The 19,847-nt window shown below is 31.3% G+C and overlaps 3 protein-coding genes across 3 annotated transcripts; 2 read left to right on the plus strand and 1 right to left on the minus strand.

Moving 5' to 3' along the window:
• Window positions 1-749: 749 nt before the first annotated feature.
• Window positions 750-19,296, minus strand: LOC145745101 (synapsin-3-like). The gene is made up of 10 exons (XM_082563095.1): window positions 19,059-19,296; window positions 18,574-18,688; window positions 18,376-18,433; window positions 18,196-18,287; window positions 17,792-17,948; window positions 17,206-17,295; window positions 2,780-2,985; window positions 1,924-2,101; window positions 1,369-1,529; window positions 750-1,283 (listed from the first exon to the last, which is right to left on the minus strand). Exons 1-10 carry the CDS (start codon window positions 19,294-19,296, stop codon window positions 974-976), a joined length of 1,605 nt encoding a protein of 534 aa, XP_082419221.1. The 3' UTR covers window positions 750-973.
• On the plus strand, window positions 4,611-7,673 carry LOC145745102 (uncharacterized). Its single transcript, XM_082563097.1, has 9 exons — window positions 4,611-4,748; window positions 4,964-5,214; window positions 5,283-5,744; window positions 5,822-5,879; window positions 5,975-6,019; window positions 6,122-6,204; window positions 6,294-6,411; window positions 6,921-7,093; window positions 7,310-7,673. Exons 1-9 carry the CDS (start codon window positions 4,631-4,633, stop codon window positions 7,457-7,459), a joined length of 1,458 nt encoding a protein of 485 aa, XP_082419223.1. The 5' UTR covers window positions 4,611-4,630; the 3' UTR covers window positions 7,460-7,673.
• Window positions 11,545-15,582, plus strand: LOC145745103 (metalloproteinase inhibitor 1-like). The gene is made up of 6 exons (XM_082563098.1): window positions 11,545-11,745; window positions 12,609-12,752; window positions 13,076-13,203; window positions 13,921-14,038; window positions 14,370-14,542; window positions 14,691-15,582. Exons 1-6 carry the CDS (start codon window positions 11,619-11,621, stop codon window positions 14,907-14,909), a joined length of 909 nt encoding a protein of 302 aa, XP_082419224.1. The 5' UTR covers window positions 11,545-11,618; the 3' UTR covers window positions 14,910-15,582.
• Window positions 19,297-19,847: the final 551 nt, after the last annotated feature.

The raw sequence follows: 19,847 nt of genomic DNA on the forward strand, positions 1-19,847 counted from the left end.
CCGGAAGACTTACTTAGCCTATATCCTTCGTTTTAGTATTTTAACATAGTTTGTACTTGAATGTCAATTAAAATCGTCCTACTTCCGAAATAAGGGCGAAGTTATAACTCAAATAAAACAACATTGGTCTGGAATTTAAGTTCGGTAAATTGTTGACGCACTTTGGTTGTGTTGTATTAAGATTGTTTAGTTTTCTTTGGGAGTTATTTGTTATTTTAAAAAGAGGTTTTAAGACCTTATGTAACTGAATTTTATATAGATTTAGTATAGCATTGTTTTTTTTAACATTTATAAATTGTTAATTTAAAATTTTTTTTTTTTTCCAATTTGACTGTGCTTTATTTCAAACATGCTTAATTTTTGACGTCGCCAGTACGATTTCTTGCCAGATAACTTCTATTATATTCTGTCAAAAATCAATATATACAAAAATACAATATACCTCAATAAACAAAATAATTCACGACAAAATGCACCAAGCATATTATATGATACTTAAATATTGCACAACTTTAATATTTAAATCATGGTAACTAGATTAATACTTGACAAATATACAGTACGAAATTTAAATTTTTTTCTATTTTGAAATTATCATGAATATATTTTTAAATGTATACAAATGACTACAAAACAATAAATATTATACATTATTTTTAAAGCAAATTATTAAGTAAAAACAACGATAAATGATAGTCTATAGCAGCTTATAAAAAAGCAGTAAATGTTTTTTACTAACTTAGGACGAATAATGATTAAACTCTTGCAGTTAAATACAAAATTAATGACATTGATGTTATTTTTTTGCTTGTGGTCAACCTTTTGACTTGTCATCTGAGTATATTTCGTTCTTAAATGATCAAGTTAACGATGTCGATCTGTCAGTTTTCGAGGTGGTATTAGAAGATTTGGTAAGATTAGAACAAAGACTTTATTTTTTAGGTTACCGAAGCATGTAAAACTATTGTAAAATTTATTCGAATAAATTTGCAAACGATTGCCGAAGACTTCGAATTTTCTCTGCCTTGCTTTCTTCATCTTCGCTTATCGTGCCTGGGCGTGAATATTTTCGCTCTCTACCTCCAACTGGCGACCCTGGTTCGCTGGAATTATCCCGGCGGGTGGCGACCGGGGACGACGGCTCCGAACCGTGGACACTCGATGGAACGGAAGGGGGACGAGATGGTGGGGCCGAAGCAGCCGTTGTTGACTTGTGTGTTGAAATATGTTGTTGATGTCTAGGTGATTGGTGTTGTTGTCGATTTTGAGCCGCGTTTTCTCTGCTTAAAAAAAAGAAATACATTAACTTTAATAAATGTTTAAAAATTTGTGAATTTTTTAATCCAAAAACACACGAATTTTTATTACCTTTGGTTACTGGTTTGTCTCTGCATAACCCTGCCCACAACATTCGCCACTTCTTGCCTTGGTCGGGTACAAGCAGTCATTCTACACATCACAAGGTCTGCAATCATCTTTCTGTCTTCCTCCTGTCTCTCTCCTAATAAGGTCATGCTGCAGTCGCTAACCTAATGTTTGTATGTGAATGTAGTTGTTTTTAATATTTTTAATTTTTGCGTTAAACTGTAGTCTTTTTAATACATGTATATTGGAGGATTTTAGGAGTTTTGAGGCCACAGAAATGATAGAATCTGTCAGCTTGGTGTAGAGGACATATCAATTGACTTTACTACATGAGGTCCTGTGTTCGATCCCCACCGATCTCATGCTTGAGTGCCCTTAAATAAAGCGCGAAAAACGGTAGGTCGGGGTAAATGATGTTACTCTATGTTCAGGTCGTAAAGTCAACCTTTCAATATCGAGGATAAATTAATGAAAAAAAAATAAATATTTTAAAGTGATATTTGTAGGATCAGTATATTAAAAATTTTAATTTTAAAAAATTAAAAAATAAACCCTTACATCAATAATGTAGTCCTTGCCGTCTTTTCCATGTACTGCTTTGACAGCAACAATGTCCAAACCACCGAACATTTCACTACAAGCATCGACCCACAACTTATATCTATCAGTCATCTTAATCTCTTCCAACATTGCCGAACCCGTGTTAGCTTTCCAATTCTTAGATGTTGAGGTCCGTCTGTCAATCAAATGTAATATGGGAGGGGCTTAGGTATTGATTTAGCAGTGTTGTTTACGAATGAGATAATAAGCAAAAATACAAGCGCAAATTTTGGTTACCGTTTTTGGGTATAAGCTGTTTTTTTGTATATATCTTTATCCTCGATGTTGGAAAGTCGAATGCGCGACTTAAACATAGAGTAACACAAGTTACTCCGACCCACTCTCGAGTTGCCTGTGGAAGTTTGGCATATTATAGATTATAATTGCCCGATAATTATGCGGCTGATTAAGTGTTAATCAAGAGCGCTACAGCATGATATCAGTGGGGATTGAACCAACGACCTCATGTGTGGTGTAGCAAGTGTTCTTACCAGTACATCATGCTGCCGGTTTGTTATGTCCCATAAAAGGCTATTTAGGAATCGAAGCATTTTCATATTAATATGACGTCGAAATAAATAAATCTTACGTACAAATGTGTAAATTTCCCTTTACGTTCATATAACAACTACTAAAAATAATTTTAATGTAGAAACGACCGGAATAAACGTACGACAAATATGCAATTTTAAACGTACGCAAAGGCAACTTTAAAATTAAACGGAAACGCGAACTTACCTAATATATATAGAATTAAATATAGGCTATTCAATACACGTGCAATATAGGACGTGAACTTTAAAATATAACTTACACAAAAGCCTTGTAATTTCCGCCAATCTTCTGCACTCTTACGTCATACATGGCATCAATATAGGCTTCCGATACCACGTAAGCGTTTGTAAGAGCCGCGACGCTAACAACGTCCTGGAACTCGTAATGGTTGTCCACCTTGAACTTGGCCATGCCTCGATGCGCATGACCGATTTTGAGAACGACGGGAAAATATGATGACGTCAGCTAAAATGAAAACAATAAATAATTTTTATTTAATATTCAAAGTCTGGAAAATGTATCTGAATCTTGTTTAATAATTTTTGTACATCAAATTTTACACATTTTTATGTATTTTTTATAGAAATTTTAAAGAAAATGTCACCTTAAACTAAAGAGGCTGTTTTAAACTTATCTTTGGTGAGTAAAATTAGTTTTTCACTTATTTTTAACATTTTAAAGCTATTACTATTACCGCGTGCAAATCTTTTAGGCGTTTTTTGCACTTATTAAATCATCGTTGTAATATCAAATTGTCGCGCCAAAATAATGTGTAATGTTTATGTTAAAACATAGAAATGGCCGAAAGCACATTATAAAGTGTATAAGGTCAACATGTGTTATTATGGGTCACTGGCCTTAACGTAACCTTACATATACAACGGACCAACGCGAATCAATTACGGGAACTTTCGTTGACTTTCCCGGCAAGTCCCTTTTTTATTACCGATATGTTTTGGTGATTAATTATTCAGTTTTAAAAGCATTTTTAGCCTGTTTTGCCGACTTTATTATAGGCGACAATACTTATATGGCAACTGTAGCAATTTAAAACTTGTTTTCGTCGAAATTTGTGCTTTTTGATGTAGTATATCAATCATTGTTGTAGCTTAAGTTGAGAGAAATTGACATTCGCAATTTTAAACAAAATTCCCCAGGTTTTAAGGCGAATTTGTCACAGTAATGTGATGTTGTATTTCTATTCGCACAAACATATTCGTAATGCAATTTTCTCTTTACAAAAAAAGAAACTGTGATCAATATTAAAGACATTAACCAGACCCTAAAATATTTGATATGTCTCGAAATGTTGTAAAAAAAAACATTTTAGACAACAACATCAGTAAACTTTGCTAAAAAGGGCAAAGTCTTGAATATCATGTAGGCTTGTTAATGTAAACACTGCGTAAAATAACCTTTACCGTTTTAGGAAATCAATTTCAAAAATGCTGAGTGGCATTTTCTCCCAGACGTTTCCATCTGATTCACAATTACTTGCTATCTTAGTAACATTACAGGCTCGAGTGGTAAACAATGGCTTATAAAGCAGATTTTGCAATGCATGTAAAGCAAAGTGCTACACTTGGTATATCAAGCAAGACGATTTTTTGTCAGTTTTCTTAAATTTAGCTTTTTTAGCAAAGTATTATAGAGTGTGCGTTTATGTTTCGTGCCTATATCATGACTGTAACCCTGCATGTATTTGTTGATGTAAATATATCAGATTTGTGTGTTCGTTTCTATGTTAGGGTAAGTTGCAGAAATAGTCTTAGTTTGTATGGAAAAGTAAGACAGCTTTCCGGTCTAGATTTTCAATCAAATAGACGCCGCAACGTCACAGAATACACGTATAAGGATATCATTTTCAATATAAAAGCAAACATGTAGATTCAATTTTCAGCAGATCGGTTTTAGCAAAGAAATAGCAGTTGATGTTTATTTAAAGTTAATAGTTTAATATTTGAAGAAGATTTAATAGAGAGAGATCTGCTTAGTGTATAACATGTTTACAGAGTAAATAGTACAGTACATTAAAAATTAAGTTTTATGTAAATATGATTGTACAGAAGATTAACAAAACTTAATTATTTAGGAAAGTTTTGTATAAAACATGAAGTTGTTATTAGGAATTGGTGTTACTTTATTGGTTTTATCGATTATAAAACAGTCTGAATGTTGCAGTTGTGCAATGACCCATCCACAAGTTCACTATTGTGATGCAGACTATGGTAAATAACTAGGCTAAATAATCTTATTGGCATAAAATAAACTGTTTTTAATTAAACGTCCATTTTTTTGGCACAGCTTAAGTTTGTAACAGTTAATTGTACGATATTGGTACTAAAAAAAATGTAGAATTTAAACTTGTTACCCATTACTTTTAAGAATAAAAAAGGTCGCTTAACATATTTTTAGTTTTTAAACTTTTGTCTTACATTTTCAGTGGTCAAAGCGTACGTGCGCAGCACAGTAGATGGAAGTTTTGAGAATAATAAATTTATACCAGTTTTTACAAGCGAACCAGCAACTACTACTACAACCGTACCCGCAACAGAAGATACAACCACTGAAGTCACACCTCTCGGTACTGATCCGAAAGAGAAAGAAACTCCGAAAATTGAGGATAAAGAGTGGGCACCCGAGCCTATCGTAAGTGAAGGGGTTTATCCTGAGATCTCTGAAGGTCTAGAAGAAGTAAGATTTCTGAGTTGCTTCTATTTTTATCAAATTTAATTGTTTTACTAACTAAATATCATTTTTAGCATATTCCTGACCCCTCAACTGGTACCCTTGAAACGATAGGAAGCCCGAACGTCGTCCACCACAAACCTTCAAGTAGCGTGGTAGAACCTATTTCGAAAGATAAAGTTGACAAACCTGATGCGATAGGATCTCCGGAAATTCTTAACGAAGAAAGCCCCTTTGAGGGAATATTTATACCACCTGTGCTTGAGCTAGGACCTGTGATTTTAAATTCTGATCCTAACCCAAAAGATAACATAAACAGTCATGTTGAGGAGCCAGCTGTCGAAGGTAACCCGGTTCAGCTCCCGCATATTCCCGAAGAAGTCATTACCGGGGAAGTACATAGTGTTGTAAATAATCATTCTACTGTTGAAGGGCCCCAAAACGACCAACCAGAAAACTTAGAAGCTGCAGCTTACCGTGAACCCCCGTATGTTTATAGAGGACCGGATGGTGCAATGCCAGGACAGCATTTTCAGGTATGTTGTAGCAATTTTCAAAATAGAGTTCTTCCGTATACTTACAACAAACTATATGACACGTTATTTTGATTTAGGGTGTAAGAGCTAAGCCTCTTGGTTTACGCGCAGAAGATGCCCCACCTAGTGCTCAGCGTAAGTTTTTAAAAACTACTGTAAACTGTATTTGTTACTAAATATATGAATTTCGAGAATTTAATTTTTGATAAAAACAATTTGTACTTTTGTAGCTCATTTGTATGGAAAGACCAAACGCTCTCCAGATGATTATCCAGGTAAATAAATATGCATGTACATCATAAATCATTACTAAAACTTATTATATTTTAATTAAAAAAATTGTTTTAATTTTTTTTCTTATTAATATGATGTTTTAGGTTATGCTTTTTATCCGGGATTTTTAGAAGAAAGTATATATGATTTTCCTACTCATACTCGATATGAAGTTAAAATAATAAAGGTTAGTTAATTGAAAAGTTGCTTTACAGTTTAAGTTTAAGCTACTATTAAACTAATTCTTAAGAAATCAATATTTTTTTTTATGTAAAGGTTTATAAAGGAGAAGATATAGGACTGTCAAGTAACTCAACTGTTTATTTTTACACCTCGAGTTCAGGGGCAACGTGCGGGGGTTCGCTTAACCTCAAAAGTACCTATATTTTGATGGGTAAGATATTTATAAAAGCTATCATATTGTCAAAATGTTTAATGTAGTAGTAATATATAGACCTGTATAAATAATGGTAATAATCTTGGGTTATTTTGCAAAGTAAAAAGCGGTTGTTGTAAAGGTATATTTTTAAAATAAATCATCGACCACAAATTTGTACTTGGAATTATCAGGTTGAATAACGTTTGTTAACACGGCAGAATTAGTAATCGATTCCTCACGCAACCGGTTGTCAAAAATTCTGATGTTTGGATATTATTAAATATATTGTAAAGCTATTTACTCAAGCTTTACATTTAAGTATACAATATACCATATATTTTCTTATAGACATCATATAATGCACATATGAATTCATAAACATCTTATAATTTTATTTGAAGGCATACACAATGGCGGTATTATATGATGTCTATATTTTATGTGCGTTATATGATGTCTATATTTTCTTATAAACATCATATAATGCACATAAATTCATAAACATCTTATATTTTTATTCGAAGGCACACACAATGGCGGCGAATACTCATTCGTGTATTGCGACTACCAACTGGATTTAACGACGTTAACCAAGAAAGAAATTAAACAAATTGGAAGTAACTTGAACACAAGGTTCGCGGAAGGCTGTCGAACTTGCCATGTTCGCGTTTGCTATAGCGAGGAATGCGAAGAAAGGGTAAGTAAAGACACTGTGGACGAATATTTGGTGTTAAATTACTTTGTTCCGTTGCAAAAAAATCGTTATTTTTCAATATTTGGTTATATAGCACTTGCGCGCTTTAGATACATAGAAGTTGCTGTTATTTTCAAAAGCTGTTATTTTCATACAGAGTTAAAGTTAAAAATAACGCAAGCTTTTTGTATAAACCTAACTAATTTAACTGAATTATAGAAAGCTGAGAAGGGTGAATGTGTGTGGGAAAATACATACACGTTAAGAAGTAGCGCTGCGTTCAACTTTGCTTGTGTTCACAGATCAGGTGGCGGTAAATGCGCCTGGCACAATGCTTTGCATCCTAAATCTCGACCTGAAGATATGTAAAAATGCAACCGGCAGTGGGCGATTTAGAGTGACAAGATTTTTGTAACAGTTTTTTTTTATATATGCTTACACAATGATTTTTTTCAGTATTATAACTTCTGTACATTTTAAAAATTGTTTTTGCAGGAATACTTAAGCCATATTAATTTGGTTCTACTTTTAAATACAACAATTGTAAATACAAATTGCGTGTTTTGAAATTTTAGTTAAAGAAAACGCATTGTCTAAGACTACATCCTTACTTAATACCCCCTATTTAAAATGTAACATTATCTTAGAACTATAAAAAGATTCACATCTGTCTAAAAGTATATGAAAGGTTCGTTTGGTATAGAAAAAACTAGAATATATGTCCTAACTACACAAAAAATCAAAATACACTATTCATCGTTAAAAATACATTAAACGTAATAAATTTTTAACGACTAATATCTATAAAAAGGGATTTTCACAAACAGCGTAAACAACAAAGCTGTATTTGTGACGTCATAGACTATGTATGACGTAATTGCATAGTTAAAGAATTGCTGTTATGTCAAGGCGTTTGGTTTGCAAAATATTGACCCTACCTTAAATTTTGTTTTCAAGTCATTTTAAAAATTCTTCTTACAGAAATGCAAACAGGCACAAGACTGAATGGCGGTAATAAATATTCATTAGTTTTTGTAATATTTGCATTTGGTCATTGTGCTTAGAATGAGTTGTCATATGCATTGTACATTAGGTTGTCCTACTGTCAAACAACTGTTTGCTCTGCAAATTATTTAATTTGATTTTAAAAATCAATATTTGAACATTTTGCAAAAATTTTGTATGTGAAATTTGTACGTCAAATTTAGTGTAAAATTTAATAAAAAAATAATCTCTGGAAGCAATAATTTTTTTGAAAGACCATTTTTTTTTTAACTTCCATTTTTAAACTAATATGTAAACAGAAATACTTTTTTAAATTCGCGAAACAACATAACAATTAGGTCTATGCTGTAATGTATTTATTTAAGTAATTTTTAACGAGTACGCCATATCATTTTTTTAGTAGTTGACTTCATAATTTAACTTTACTAACAAAATAAAGGTTAAGATATACGTCAATGATAACTAAGGGCGGGGATGGAGAAATGACCAAATGTTTCTTTCTACCTCGCCTAGTTTTTAAATCGCAAATATTCTGTAAGAATGATTATCGTCATTCTTATTGTTATCGATTTGTTTTTTTTGTGATTTTTTTCTCGGAAAAATTGGAAAATTTTGAAAAATAGTTTCATGAGAAAAGCTAAAAAATATTTTTTAAAATGATTTATTATTTTATTTTTTGTATATAGCCTTTTGGTTAAGTTAAATAAAAATAGATTAATTTAGACGATTTTTTTAGAAGTTGTATTTTAAAAATTAAATTTGATAAGAAATTAAAAAAAATATTATTTTAAAATAAAGTTGTTCCAAAAATTTTAAAACCTAAACTAAAATCGCATTTATTTTTAAAATATTTTTTTCAAAAACAACCCATTTTTGGTAAACTTTAATTTTATGTCAACCGAAACAAATAAAAAACACTGAAATTCAATTCAAATTTTTCACGGTTGCGAACAATGTTCTATTATGCTTATGACGTCATAATATGTCACTAAAATCTCACGTAGGCATTCGAGAAATAAAATACTAAGTTATTTACCATATTTGGTCATTCTAGAGACAATAACTTGCCTATCTTAAGGCTATGCATTATTGGCTAAGGGTCAACACTTGACCTCGGGCTACGTGTGTCACAATGCTCATTGTGACGTCATAGACGATATCAATTATGACGTAACGCACCTGAAAAAGTATAGGTTTTTGATTGATGTGGTGTTTTAAAGTGCGATAAACTTTGTTTTAAGTCGATGGATCTTGATTTGAAGTGAAGCGAAGGGTTTTAAAGATTACGGATTTGTTTTTAAATAAATAAAACTTTGAGCCACACATGGCGATGGCCTTTGGCGTGATTTAAAATACAAAAAATATTTTTATTTAAAAAAAAAATATTTTTTTTATAAAATTTTAATTTTTTTATAAATACAAATTTCATTATATTTTTTTGTTCTCCCATTAGATTGCTTTCTTGACGTAACAATGCTATTTCGGTGACGTCATATCCCCCGTGAGTTTGTCCATTAACAAATCGGACCTCCGCGTTTCGAATTGTGACGTCACAATACCAGCGAGCGCGACATGGCAACCGCAGACGACCGCGCGGTTGTTTCGGACCGGAAACGGAAAACAACGAAAATATTTTTCACACAAAAATTTTTTTTTAATTTAATTTTTAATTTATCGGAATTACTAATCATGATTTTTTGAGCACATTTTTATAAACAGTAAGGTCAAAATTTAAATGAACTCAGTTAAAAAAATTTTTTTTTTTAAATAAATTTTTGTTGGAAATTAAGATTTATTTTTTTTTATTAATTTTTTTGCCAAATTTGGTTTACCAATTTTGGAATAATTTTTATATTATAAATTTTTTATATTTTTTTTTTAAATGAAATATAATTTTAGATTTTGAATTGAGAAAGACTTCACTCCCGCTGTGAAAAATATTATTTTGTTTTAAAAAATTCCTAAAATAAATTTAATTTGATTAATCATTTTTAGGCATCGAAAAAATAAAAACGTCAAAATTTTTTTAATAAAAAACAAATTGCTGAGCCAGTAGAGATTTTTGAAAAATTGTTAAAATATATTTGAATTATAGTTATGTACGTATATAAGGCTTAATAATGTTTTTCAATAAACAAATGTAAATCGAATATTTGTTTATTATGTTCTATAATCTGTGCTTAGTATATTTATTAAACTTTAAATTAAAAACTTTAAATCCATATTAAGTCATGAAAAATGCAGATTTAACATTTTTTTATTTAAAAAAAAAAATTAAATTTTGTTTTTTGAAGTTGTGTATGAGTTTAACTTTAATAACAAAACAATTGTAACAAAATAACAGCTTCTGGTGAAGAGAAATGCTAATACATGTGCACATATAAATGAGTAATCATTTTTAAACATATGTCTTTGGTGTTACTTCAAGTGGTTTACTTGAACTTGTATAAAAACATAAGTAACCTGCGGTTTTGTCCTTGTTATAACCTATCATTTAATCACATTTATTATTATTGCATCTTTAAAACACGTCATATTGTAAGGTAATGATTTTAGCCAACAGAATTTTTATTCTCACGTGTAAAATGTTAAGATTTGGGTGGAAATATAAGTTAGGTGTAATTTCTTTGAATTCAAAAGGCGTGTGAGCATGTAAGTTATATCACAATACGGAAAATGGGTTTGTTTACATGTAAATATCACCAGAAAACCATGGTCTTTGTGGAAAACAGAATTTATTTTTAGCACTTGCGCATTTTTTAAGTGCTTTATGCCTGTATTTGGCAGTAAGAAATTGGTTAATGATTTTCGAGAAAATAAGCCTGTCAATCGAATTAAGTCAACTTAATCGAATTCAACATTTCGAAAATTACAAAAAAATCGATTTTACTTTGCCACAAAACAGGCAACTTTTATTACATTTTACAGAGTTAATTTCACCAATACAACTTTTTCTATATGCCTTTATTTTCGAAATTTAAAAACCTGCAATATCCTAAGGATAATAACATTAGCTTATTTGGAAAAGGTCTTATTTCAAATACACTGACATGTCAACTTTTAGGGAGAATGGCCATTCAAAGCTAACAAAACCGTTACATTCTGCAAAACATCGAACACAAATATGTAACATACATTAGCCCACGCCACCTGAAAATCTATGACGTTTTTAGCTAAAAAAAACATGAAATGACAAAGTAACGTAAAGGCTATTAACCGGCATCGTAAAATAGATTTGTGAAAAACAAATTTTTACTACTTCCGTCTAAGATAAAGCGTCGTAGCAACGGTGTAATCATTATTACGTAATGCAAACGAAATAATCTACAAGCATTCTTTAGCACAAGACAGGGTGGGCCTTTTTCTATTTCGGTCTCTCGCTTGTTTACATCGAAGTTTGCTATATAAGAGAGCGATGCAGTTAGTCTCCATATCAATATAGTATTGTAACAACCGTGTTAGACACTTATAGGTACTGAAAAATTAGAGTTTACGGCGAATTTATTAAAAATAAGTTTTCAAGATGTCAAGCAAAGTTGCACTGTTGATTGGTGGTGCTTTTTTGTTATTAAACTTGGTTAGAAAAGGTGAAAGCTGTATGTGTATGCCATCCCATCCACAAGAAGCAATATGCGAAGAGAATAGCTTCAGTAAGTCAATTCAATTTATCTTAATGAACTAAGTTTAAATTTCTTGTGAAACGCCTTATCAAGGCGTAAGTATTCGCTAAAGTCAAAAATCGATTGAGCAATTTTAATTTTTTTAGAGAAATTTGCATTTTAATTTCGCTAATCAAATTTTTTTTCAATAACATTTCACCTTGATTTGACTACATCATGAATTGCATTAAAATCGATATTGTAATGTAGTTAGTAACAACGTGGGCACAAAATCGATGCCATTACATTTAATAAAGATACCAAAAAGAAAATAACTTGATAAATAAAAGAAATTATGTAAATTTTTTTTAAATGTCACCAAAAAAATTAAGAATCAATTGAATTGAAACCAAATTTGGCCCACTTATGTGACGTTACAATCAAAATTGCGATCCCGTGCTTTGTGGTGCGAAAATAAGAACGCTTCTTTGTGACGCAATAATCGTAAACGCGATCTGTCGCCATAAAAACGTCGTAAAAATCAATTTAGTGGCATTTTGATTGACGTTGATGGTTAGTTAATAACCATAACTGTTAATAAAAGGTTATGGGTTCTATTTTAAGATTGCGTGAACGCTAATTTGCAGGTTGCACAAATGTAGTTCAATCAAAACGGTATTCCCGTTACAAAACAGGTTTTAAAAATTTATTTAATATTCCTAAATACTGGAATTTTATATTGGTAAATGTATTTTGCTTTTACACTCAAAATTTTGGTCTAAAACAAGCGGTTTTGCATGCCAAAAAAATGCCTAGCCTTACTTAGTAAAAAAACGCCTTTTTTATTTCAATTCCGCAGGTTTAATTAGTTTTCCGTTTCTTGCCTTAATTTTAACACGTTTTTTTTCTTGCAGTTGCCTTGGTTAAAGTTCGAAACGAGGCGTTTGTTCGAGTCGATGAAAAGCTGAGTCGGGAAAAGAAAAGTGCTGGCGAGCCCGCTAGTATATATATGGTTGATAAACCGAAAAAATTTGAAACGAATGAAGTAATAGACGAAGGTAAAATTGAACTAATATTTATAAAAAACTTACTATACATAAAGTGTATTATTTTGTCCAAATTAATGTGTATTTTATGGGTTATTTTTTGTTAATTTATAGAAATTACAGTAGTTTTTTTACTTTTCATAGTTAAATTTAGGCAGTAATTGTTGAAGTACTATTGTGGTCACTTAAAATAGGTTTAAATCAAGTTAATATGATATAATAAATATGTTATGATAAGAGATCCGTGGTATAAATAACCAAATAACCCAATGTGTCACTTTATAAGTGACCTAAACTCTCTTTGAAATATTTCTAATTATGATTTTAACGGTTAGATGAGTATATGGAAACAGCTATTAAGCCGACTGCTTCTCCAAACGAAAAAATTGTTCCTGAATTTCTACCCGAGGGCGGGAAATATAAAAATGCTGATTTCTTAAGATACAGGATTAAGCTCTACAAGGTAAAAACAGCTTTTAAAGTATTTGATTTATTCGTGTATTTCTACAAGGTTTTAACAGTAGACATAGGGTTATATTTCGTTAACAGTTTGTTATGACACAGCGATTTCGTAAAATTGCCTGTGTACCAAAATATATCTCACAAGAATGTTTAAAATTTTTGCTTGGCAAGGAAATGTAGCATACCTTGTGTTAATTAATATTAAACATTCTTTACGACACCTGCTTAACGTTTAAACACATCAGAGCCTAATATAGAAACTTGGTTTTAACGTTCTGTTTAATCTTACTCGCCTAATACTGAAAACACGAAGATTAGACTCGCCAGGAATTTGTAAAACCTGTTATTACACTTAATCGACGGGAAATTGTCTTCTAAGTGGAAGGACGTAATCTTTGTTAGGGACCTGTTTTTTGTCACGCCGTGTAAGCGTAGACAATAATCAAATAAAATTCGGAAGGCGCGTGCGACCTTTGTAAAACCAACATAAAAGTTAGACGTCTGAATTCCAATATTCAGCCCAAAGGTTGCTATTAATAAACACCATGTCAATAAGAGACCCTTCTAACTCTTTACTTTATACCACGCCTATATATAACTTAGCGCATTCGCAATAGTGCGACATATTAACTGAAAGGGTTAAATTTTTGGTGTATATTTCCAGACAAAGGGCAGACTTATGGTGCTTGAATTTAATTAAGTATTCTTCACATTTCAGGCGTATAAGGGAATCGATAGAAAAATATCAAGCAAACAAAACATGTTTATTTACACCAACATAGACGAGGGGCTTTGCGGGAAAAAACTCAGACTCAAGCAAACTTATCTTATCATTGGTAAGAAAGCATTTAAAATATTTCAATATCTTAATATAACCTAAACATACTATAACACACTAGGGTAATGTGTAAGCTGTATATAGAATATAGTAATATTTGGTTTTAGCCTAATCTTCCAATTACAGAGGTAGTTGCTAACTCCAAAAGAGTAACACGTCATGACATTACTGTCTAATTCAATTTAAATCATTACGATTACCTACTCTATATCAAACTAATTTGAATTCCTGCCATTAGGCAAATTCCTTCGGGAATACGCTTTCAATTCCCTTAGCTAATATTTAATATTTCCGTCAAGCGTTTAACGATTTTCCTTTAAAATTGCCAGGTCGTATTATTGAAGGGCGACTGAGTTTTAGTTTGTGCGACCACGTGATCGCCTGGCATACTCTCTCGAAAAACGAGCGAAGAAATATTCGCAAAAATATGGAGAACTCCGACCAGGCTTGCAAGGCGGGGTGTGAGGTGAAAACGTGTCCGTGGTCGAGATGCAAAGCAGAGGTAAATATAAGTTTAATAATTGTTTTTATGTGAAGTTTTAGATTCTAAAGGCCAATACAACCTATCTATAGGTTAAATTTGGAGCCAGTTCGAAGTGGTCCTTTTAAAATTGATTTCTTATGTTTTAAAATTTAACATTTTATATTAGAACCGATACCAATGCGCTTGGACTTCAAAAATGGAGAAAAAACACGGCTCCAAATTTCACCCCGCCAACTTTATGTGCCAACCGTCCGCTAAGGGGCGCTGTCTATGGAACATCAGTGACGTCAAGAAGTCCTCCAACAAGAGAAGACGACGTCATAACACCGCGGAGGCAGCAAAGCGTCATCACCAGCAACTACTCCTCCGAGATGGACTTCCATAACTCCTATACTTTTTTTACATATAGCTACTGTGATCAGTCACGTGACTGTGACGTGTTGCATCATGTGACAACACGCGCTTTCTAACAACCCCAAAGGCTTTTAACCTTTTAACTGTTAATAATTAAACTATAATATACAACTTTTACAAACAAGGTGATTTGAAATCAGACTGTTGTTTTATTTTTCTTTAATTTTTTTGTGCGCTGGCGTATGAAAATCCTACTTAAGGTACTTTAACTACTACCGATTTACTAATGTACATAATCGATACATAATACAGACCAGCAATTTCGCTTTATTGCCTCTGTAAATCATTGGGTTTTCCGCTTTTACAGACGTTTACAGACGTCTAATTTGCGATCATGATTCAGTTGTCAGTTGATGTCAGTTTTGACGTTACTTAACAAACAAACTAACACGTGGGCTTTAATATAACATTATTAACGTAAAGCGTGGGCTGTAAGGAAAAAGTCGTTTATAAACTTTAACTACATTGTAGCTTTATTTTATTTGTTTAACCCAGAGCAAATAGCATTTGCCTAGTGTTGATATATTTGTTTTATATTGTTTTATGCTTCGATTGCTTGCTATAGTTTATCATAGTTCTTCTTTATTTTCCTTGTTAATATTTTTGTGATTTATTTGTAAAAGTCGAAAATAAAATTTAAAAAAGCTAAGATTTTGCAATAATTATGTTAAGGGGCACTTTATTATATAAAGTAAAAAAGTTAAAAATATTCTTGTGTTTTCAAAACTTTCAAATGACTTTTGGGTTGTCGTAAACACCAAACTTATTGTGTTGCAAACCACCTGGTCACGTGATATTTACGCTACGTCATGTCACGTAGGCGAAGTTCCAGGTGTGATTTTGTCTAGTCGTAAAATTCAAAAACAAAATTTGATTTGCTTTAGGATGTAACAATTCAAATGAAAGCGACCGAAAAAAATGATTTGTTTTTAAATTACGGTGCTTAGTGCAAAATTGTTTAAGGGTCCTGTAGTAACGTTGTGTAATAACTTTTTAAGGAAAGCGGCAAACTTTTTGGCATTAATTTATACGAGTACTCATAAAAATCATTGCAAATAGATGTAATATTTACCAACCGATCTCACTGATATTTTGGGACAAACTTAAACTTTGTAAAAATGGTAAACCAATATTCTTAAATATTTACATTTAAATTACGGAACCAAGTTTAATTTAATTATTTATATTAAATTTTCATATTTTTTGGTTCAGTTCTCCTTTAATGTACTTTTTTAAAGGGGAACTGATGTCACACTATAGTGTTAAGTCCACAAAGATATCAATAAACAATCAGTTAGATATAAGGGAAATTTGCATTTAGGCAGAACAGTCAAAATCCAGACATAAAACAAGCGATTCAAAGACACCTTGGTGGTTAATATAACTACCCTTTCAGACGTAATATATCCTTGCAACACAGTTAATATTTAACTTGATGATAATAAACCCATTGTATTACACTAGCCATGTTTTAGTTCCCAATAAGGTAATGCCTTGATACAGAACTAAATTGCATCATATGTAATTTTGTGCTTATGATATGTAAGAAGCGGGTATTATGTTTTTTTTTATAGTAAATTTACCAACAATACCACAATAATATGGTTTTTGTATATTTTTATGTCATGTACTGATATAATATGCGTTCAGTCCGTTTCTACATCTAACTATTTGTTTAAAAACCAAAATACAAAAATTACAACCCGCCAAATTTCGCCAAATGTTTTTAGGACAATAATATTTATGATTACACTGCCATGGAATCTTTTTAGTCTACTCACGACTTAATCAGCATAAAATATTAATGTTAAATTTCCAATAAACAGGAGTGGAAAAATAGAGTCTCATTATTGCGTGGGAAAACATTACAATTAAACCACACTCTAAGACTGTCGCTTTAATTTCATTTTTGCCATTTTGAATATTGGTAATGAGAAATAAATAAATTTATATTGCTTGAACTGAAAATGTAGTAAGTATTTTGCATTTACTCTGTAGCGAAGTCTAGCGCTTTTATACTTTTTGAAAAAATTCGAAAGATATCATAATCGTTTTCCACTGCCCTAAGAGGCACAAACGGTATAATCGTGCCCAAAACTTTTAAAAACTATTTTTCGGACAACATTCTCAATAATATCCCAAAGACAAAACCCAGTAACAAATTAATTAAATTTTTTGGCCGTCGAGTCGGCCTTTCTACAGATTTTATGAAAAAATACTATTGTCTAGGTGAATTAAATGTTAGTAAATGCATGCGTTTAACTTACCATCTGTTTATGTGATGGGTAAAAGGTTTGATCGACAAGAGGAAATTTTTCTCGTCCCAATCTTTTCTGAATTCGGATAAGTTGGGAAAACTAAAAAAACAAGCAAAAAAATAATTATTGGTATAAAAATAAAGAAAATTGCCATTTTTTAGTATAACTTCTAAACACATGAACAGTTATCATTAACATTTAAAATATTTGTAAATAAATCGAAAACCAAATTGTCAATTATGTTATTGTAATGTTTGGTTAATACAAAGTAAATGCCAAAATCGATTATAAAGCGTTATTTTTCTTACAAATTTTCAAAAAAAAATCTTGTTACATTTTTAAGAAAGAAATCATTAAGCAAATTGACAAACGCGCATATATTAATATTTGGTTCTAAGTGTTTTATCAAACAGATTGTTAAAATTTTGATGTTAGATATTCCTAAAATCTAGGCTATAGAAACGATCAATAGAATATAAACAGTTATTGATTTTTTTAATGGATTGGCTAGTAAAGTCGAAATCTTGTAAAATCGAAAAGAGGTTTTGCTAAATCGATTTTCAGTCGATTTTGTTTTTTTCAAGTCAAGTCCTACCGTCCATGGTTTATCCATGAAGTTGTATGTGGAATGTAAGGAATTGACTGAAGGTATTCCGCCGTATTTTAAACCGATAATCAAATTGCGAAAATCTTCACCTTCTACCATTGACCTGGCTGGCTGACGGAGCAGCAAAAAATCTGGTTTAAAAGACCTAAAATATCGAAAAAATGTCTTGTAACATTGAACAACATGCTATAAAAATACCTAGGCAATGCAGACTCTAAGTTTGCAAAATCTGCTTTCTTATACCTTAATAAATAAATTAAAATATTTACAAAAACTGAATTAATAAAATATTAAGCTTGTATAAATATCAGAATCAATTCAGCTGCATAATTAATACAATGTCAATAGAATTTTAAAACTTCGTATAATAGCGAAATAAACCCTGCTTTTACCTTACAATTCTATTTCCGTTTCTTATACAATTAATATCTACCGTTGTACCACTTATACTTTGGCTGGAGAGGCTAATTTCGCTAAACTCAGCCTAAAATTAAAATAAAAAAATGATTAAGTTAGTATTTAATTTTTTTAAATTACATTTTGTAAATTTTTAATTAAGATAAATATGTTACCTGTTCTACTTTAATATTATATTCATTGTGGATTTGATGGCCCTTGAAGTATTTAGCCCTAAAATTAAAAATGTTAGCAATTTTTTCATAAATTCGGTTATCCGTTAGTATAGCTTATGTTTCTAATTCAATAATGACATTTTCTGTGGGTTAAAAATAAAGTACAAAATTATGATTTTACTAAATTTTTGGTTTTACCAGTTAGTATGTTGGTCATCAATGACCAGTATAGTTTTGCTTTTTTCGGCGCCATCTGTCTTTAAAGCGGCTAAAGGATAGCCAGATGCCAAAGAAGCAAAAAAACCCGGGTTGCCTAAATCAATATAGTGTTAAAAGGTCCGATATCGTTTTTCACGTGATTGTATAAATTCATAGAATATATATCTATGTTCAATGAAGTGTATTGAACTTTGCATATTATTATTATTTTATTTTTTTAACTTCCACAATCGATTTAAATTACATAACAATTTAGTACAACTTTAAAATGAAGCCTTTTTAAATGTGTTTTAATAAGGATTATCAAATACGTACAGTTAAGTCACATTTATTTTATAACACAGCAAAGTTTGTTCTTTGTTGGGACACTGGCACAGTGTTTATAACAAATGTACGGTAAAAATAGACACAAGTAATTATCAACCAATGTTTGTTTACTAAATTATGCATAAGCATATACTAACCTGTCTGCTGCGTAGTGCTCGCTACCGGTAGTTGCTTAGTGTTGTGTGGGTTAGGGGAGTGCTGGGGCTGGGGGTGTCTTGATGGGGTAGATTGGGTACTTCCACCTTGTGATGACGTAGTCCTGGGACTTGGTGTATCGTCACTATCCACCATGTACCCGTTCGGAAGGTTTGAGTTGAAGTTTGTGTCCGAGAAACGGCGTTTCAAAAAACTCATTGCAGATTGCATTGTCGACATTTTATATTTTTAATTTAACAAACTTTTTAACAATAAAAACTTACTAAAATGTAGTTCATAAAGAATTTTTATTTTTTTGATGAAATTTTGCCTTTTTCTGCCTTTGTCTTATGGTCTTGACTCTTGACTGTTAACCTAACTGAAGTTTGGAGTTTAACATGTTCTAATATATACCCAAACATTGCTTTTAAAAACAGGACAAAATCTGAAAGCTTTTACAACGAATAAGCTACATTTACTGTGAATAGAATTATCCTTGATCAATTATTTAGTAGCTATATGCTCCATGTAATTATCTTGAAAACAGAAAATATAGCGGCATAAACAACACAGTTATAATAAAGTCGTTGTACGTAAATAAAGATTTGTATCTACCAATATTTGATTTAAGCTATAGGCCATCTCTTAATATTTAAAATGTATAACCTAGGCCTAAGTTCGATTTTAGACAACTGTGGCTCTTTTATAATATATTGTATTACACTTTTACCTTTTAACTATTCCAAAATCTACCTGTGCATATCTGATGTTTATTAAAATATTTTTAAATC

The sequence above is a fragment of the Corella eumyota genome, chromosome 3 (genome assembly GCF_963082875.1).
Source record: "Corella eumyota chromosome 3, kaCorEumy4.1, whole genome shotgun sequence".
Lineage (NCBI taxonomy): Eukaryota > Metazoa > Chordata > Ascidiacea > Phlebobranchia > Corellidae > Corella > Corella eumyota.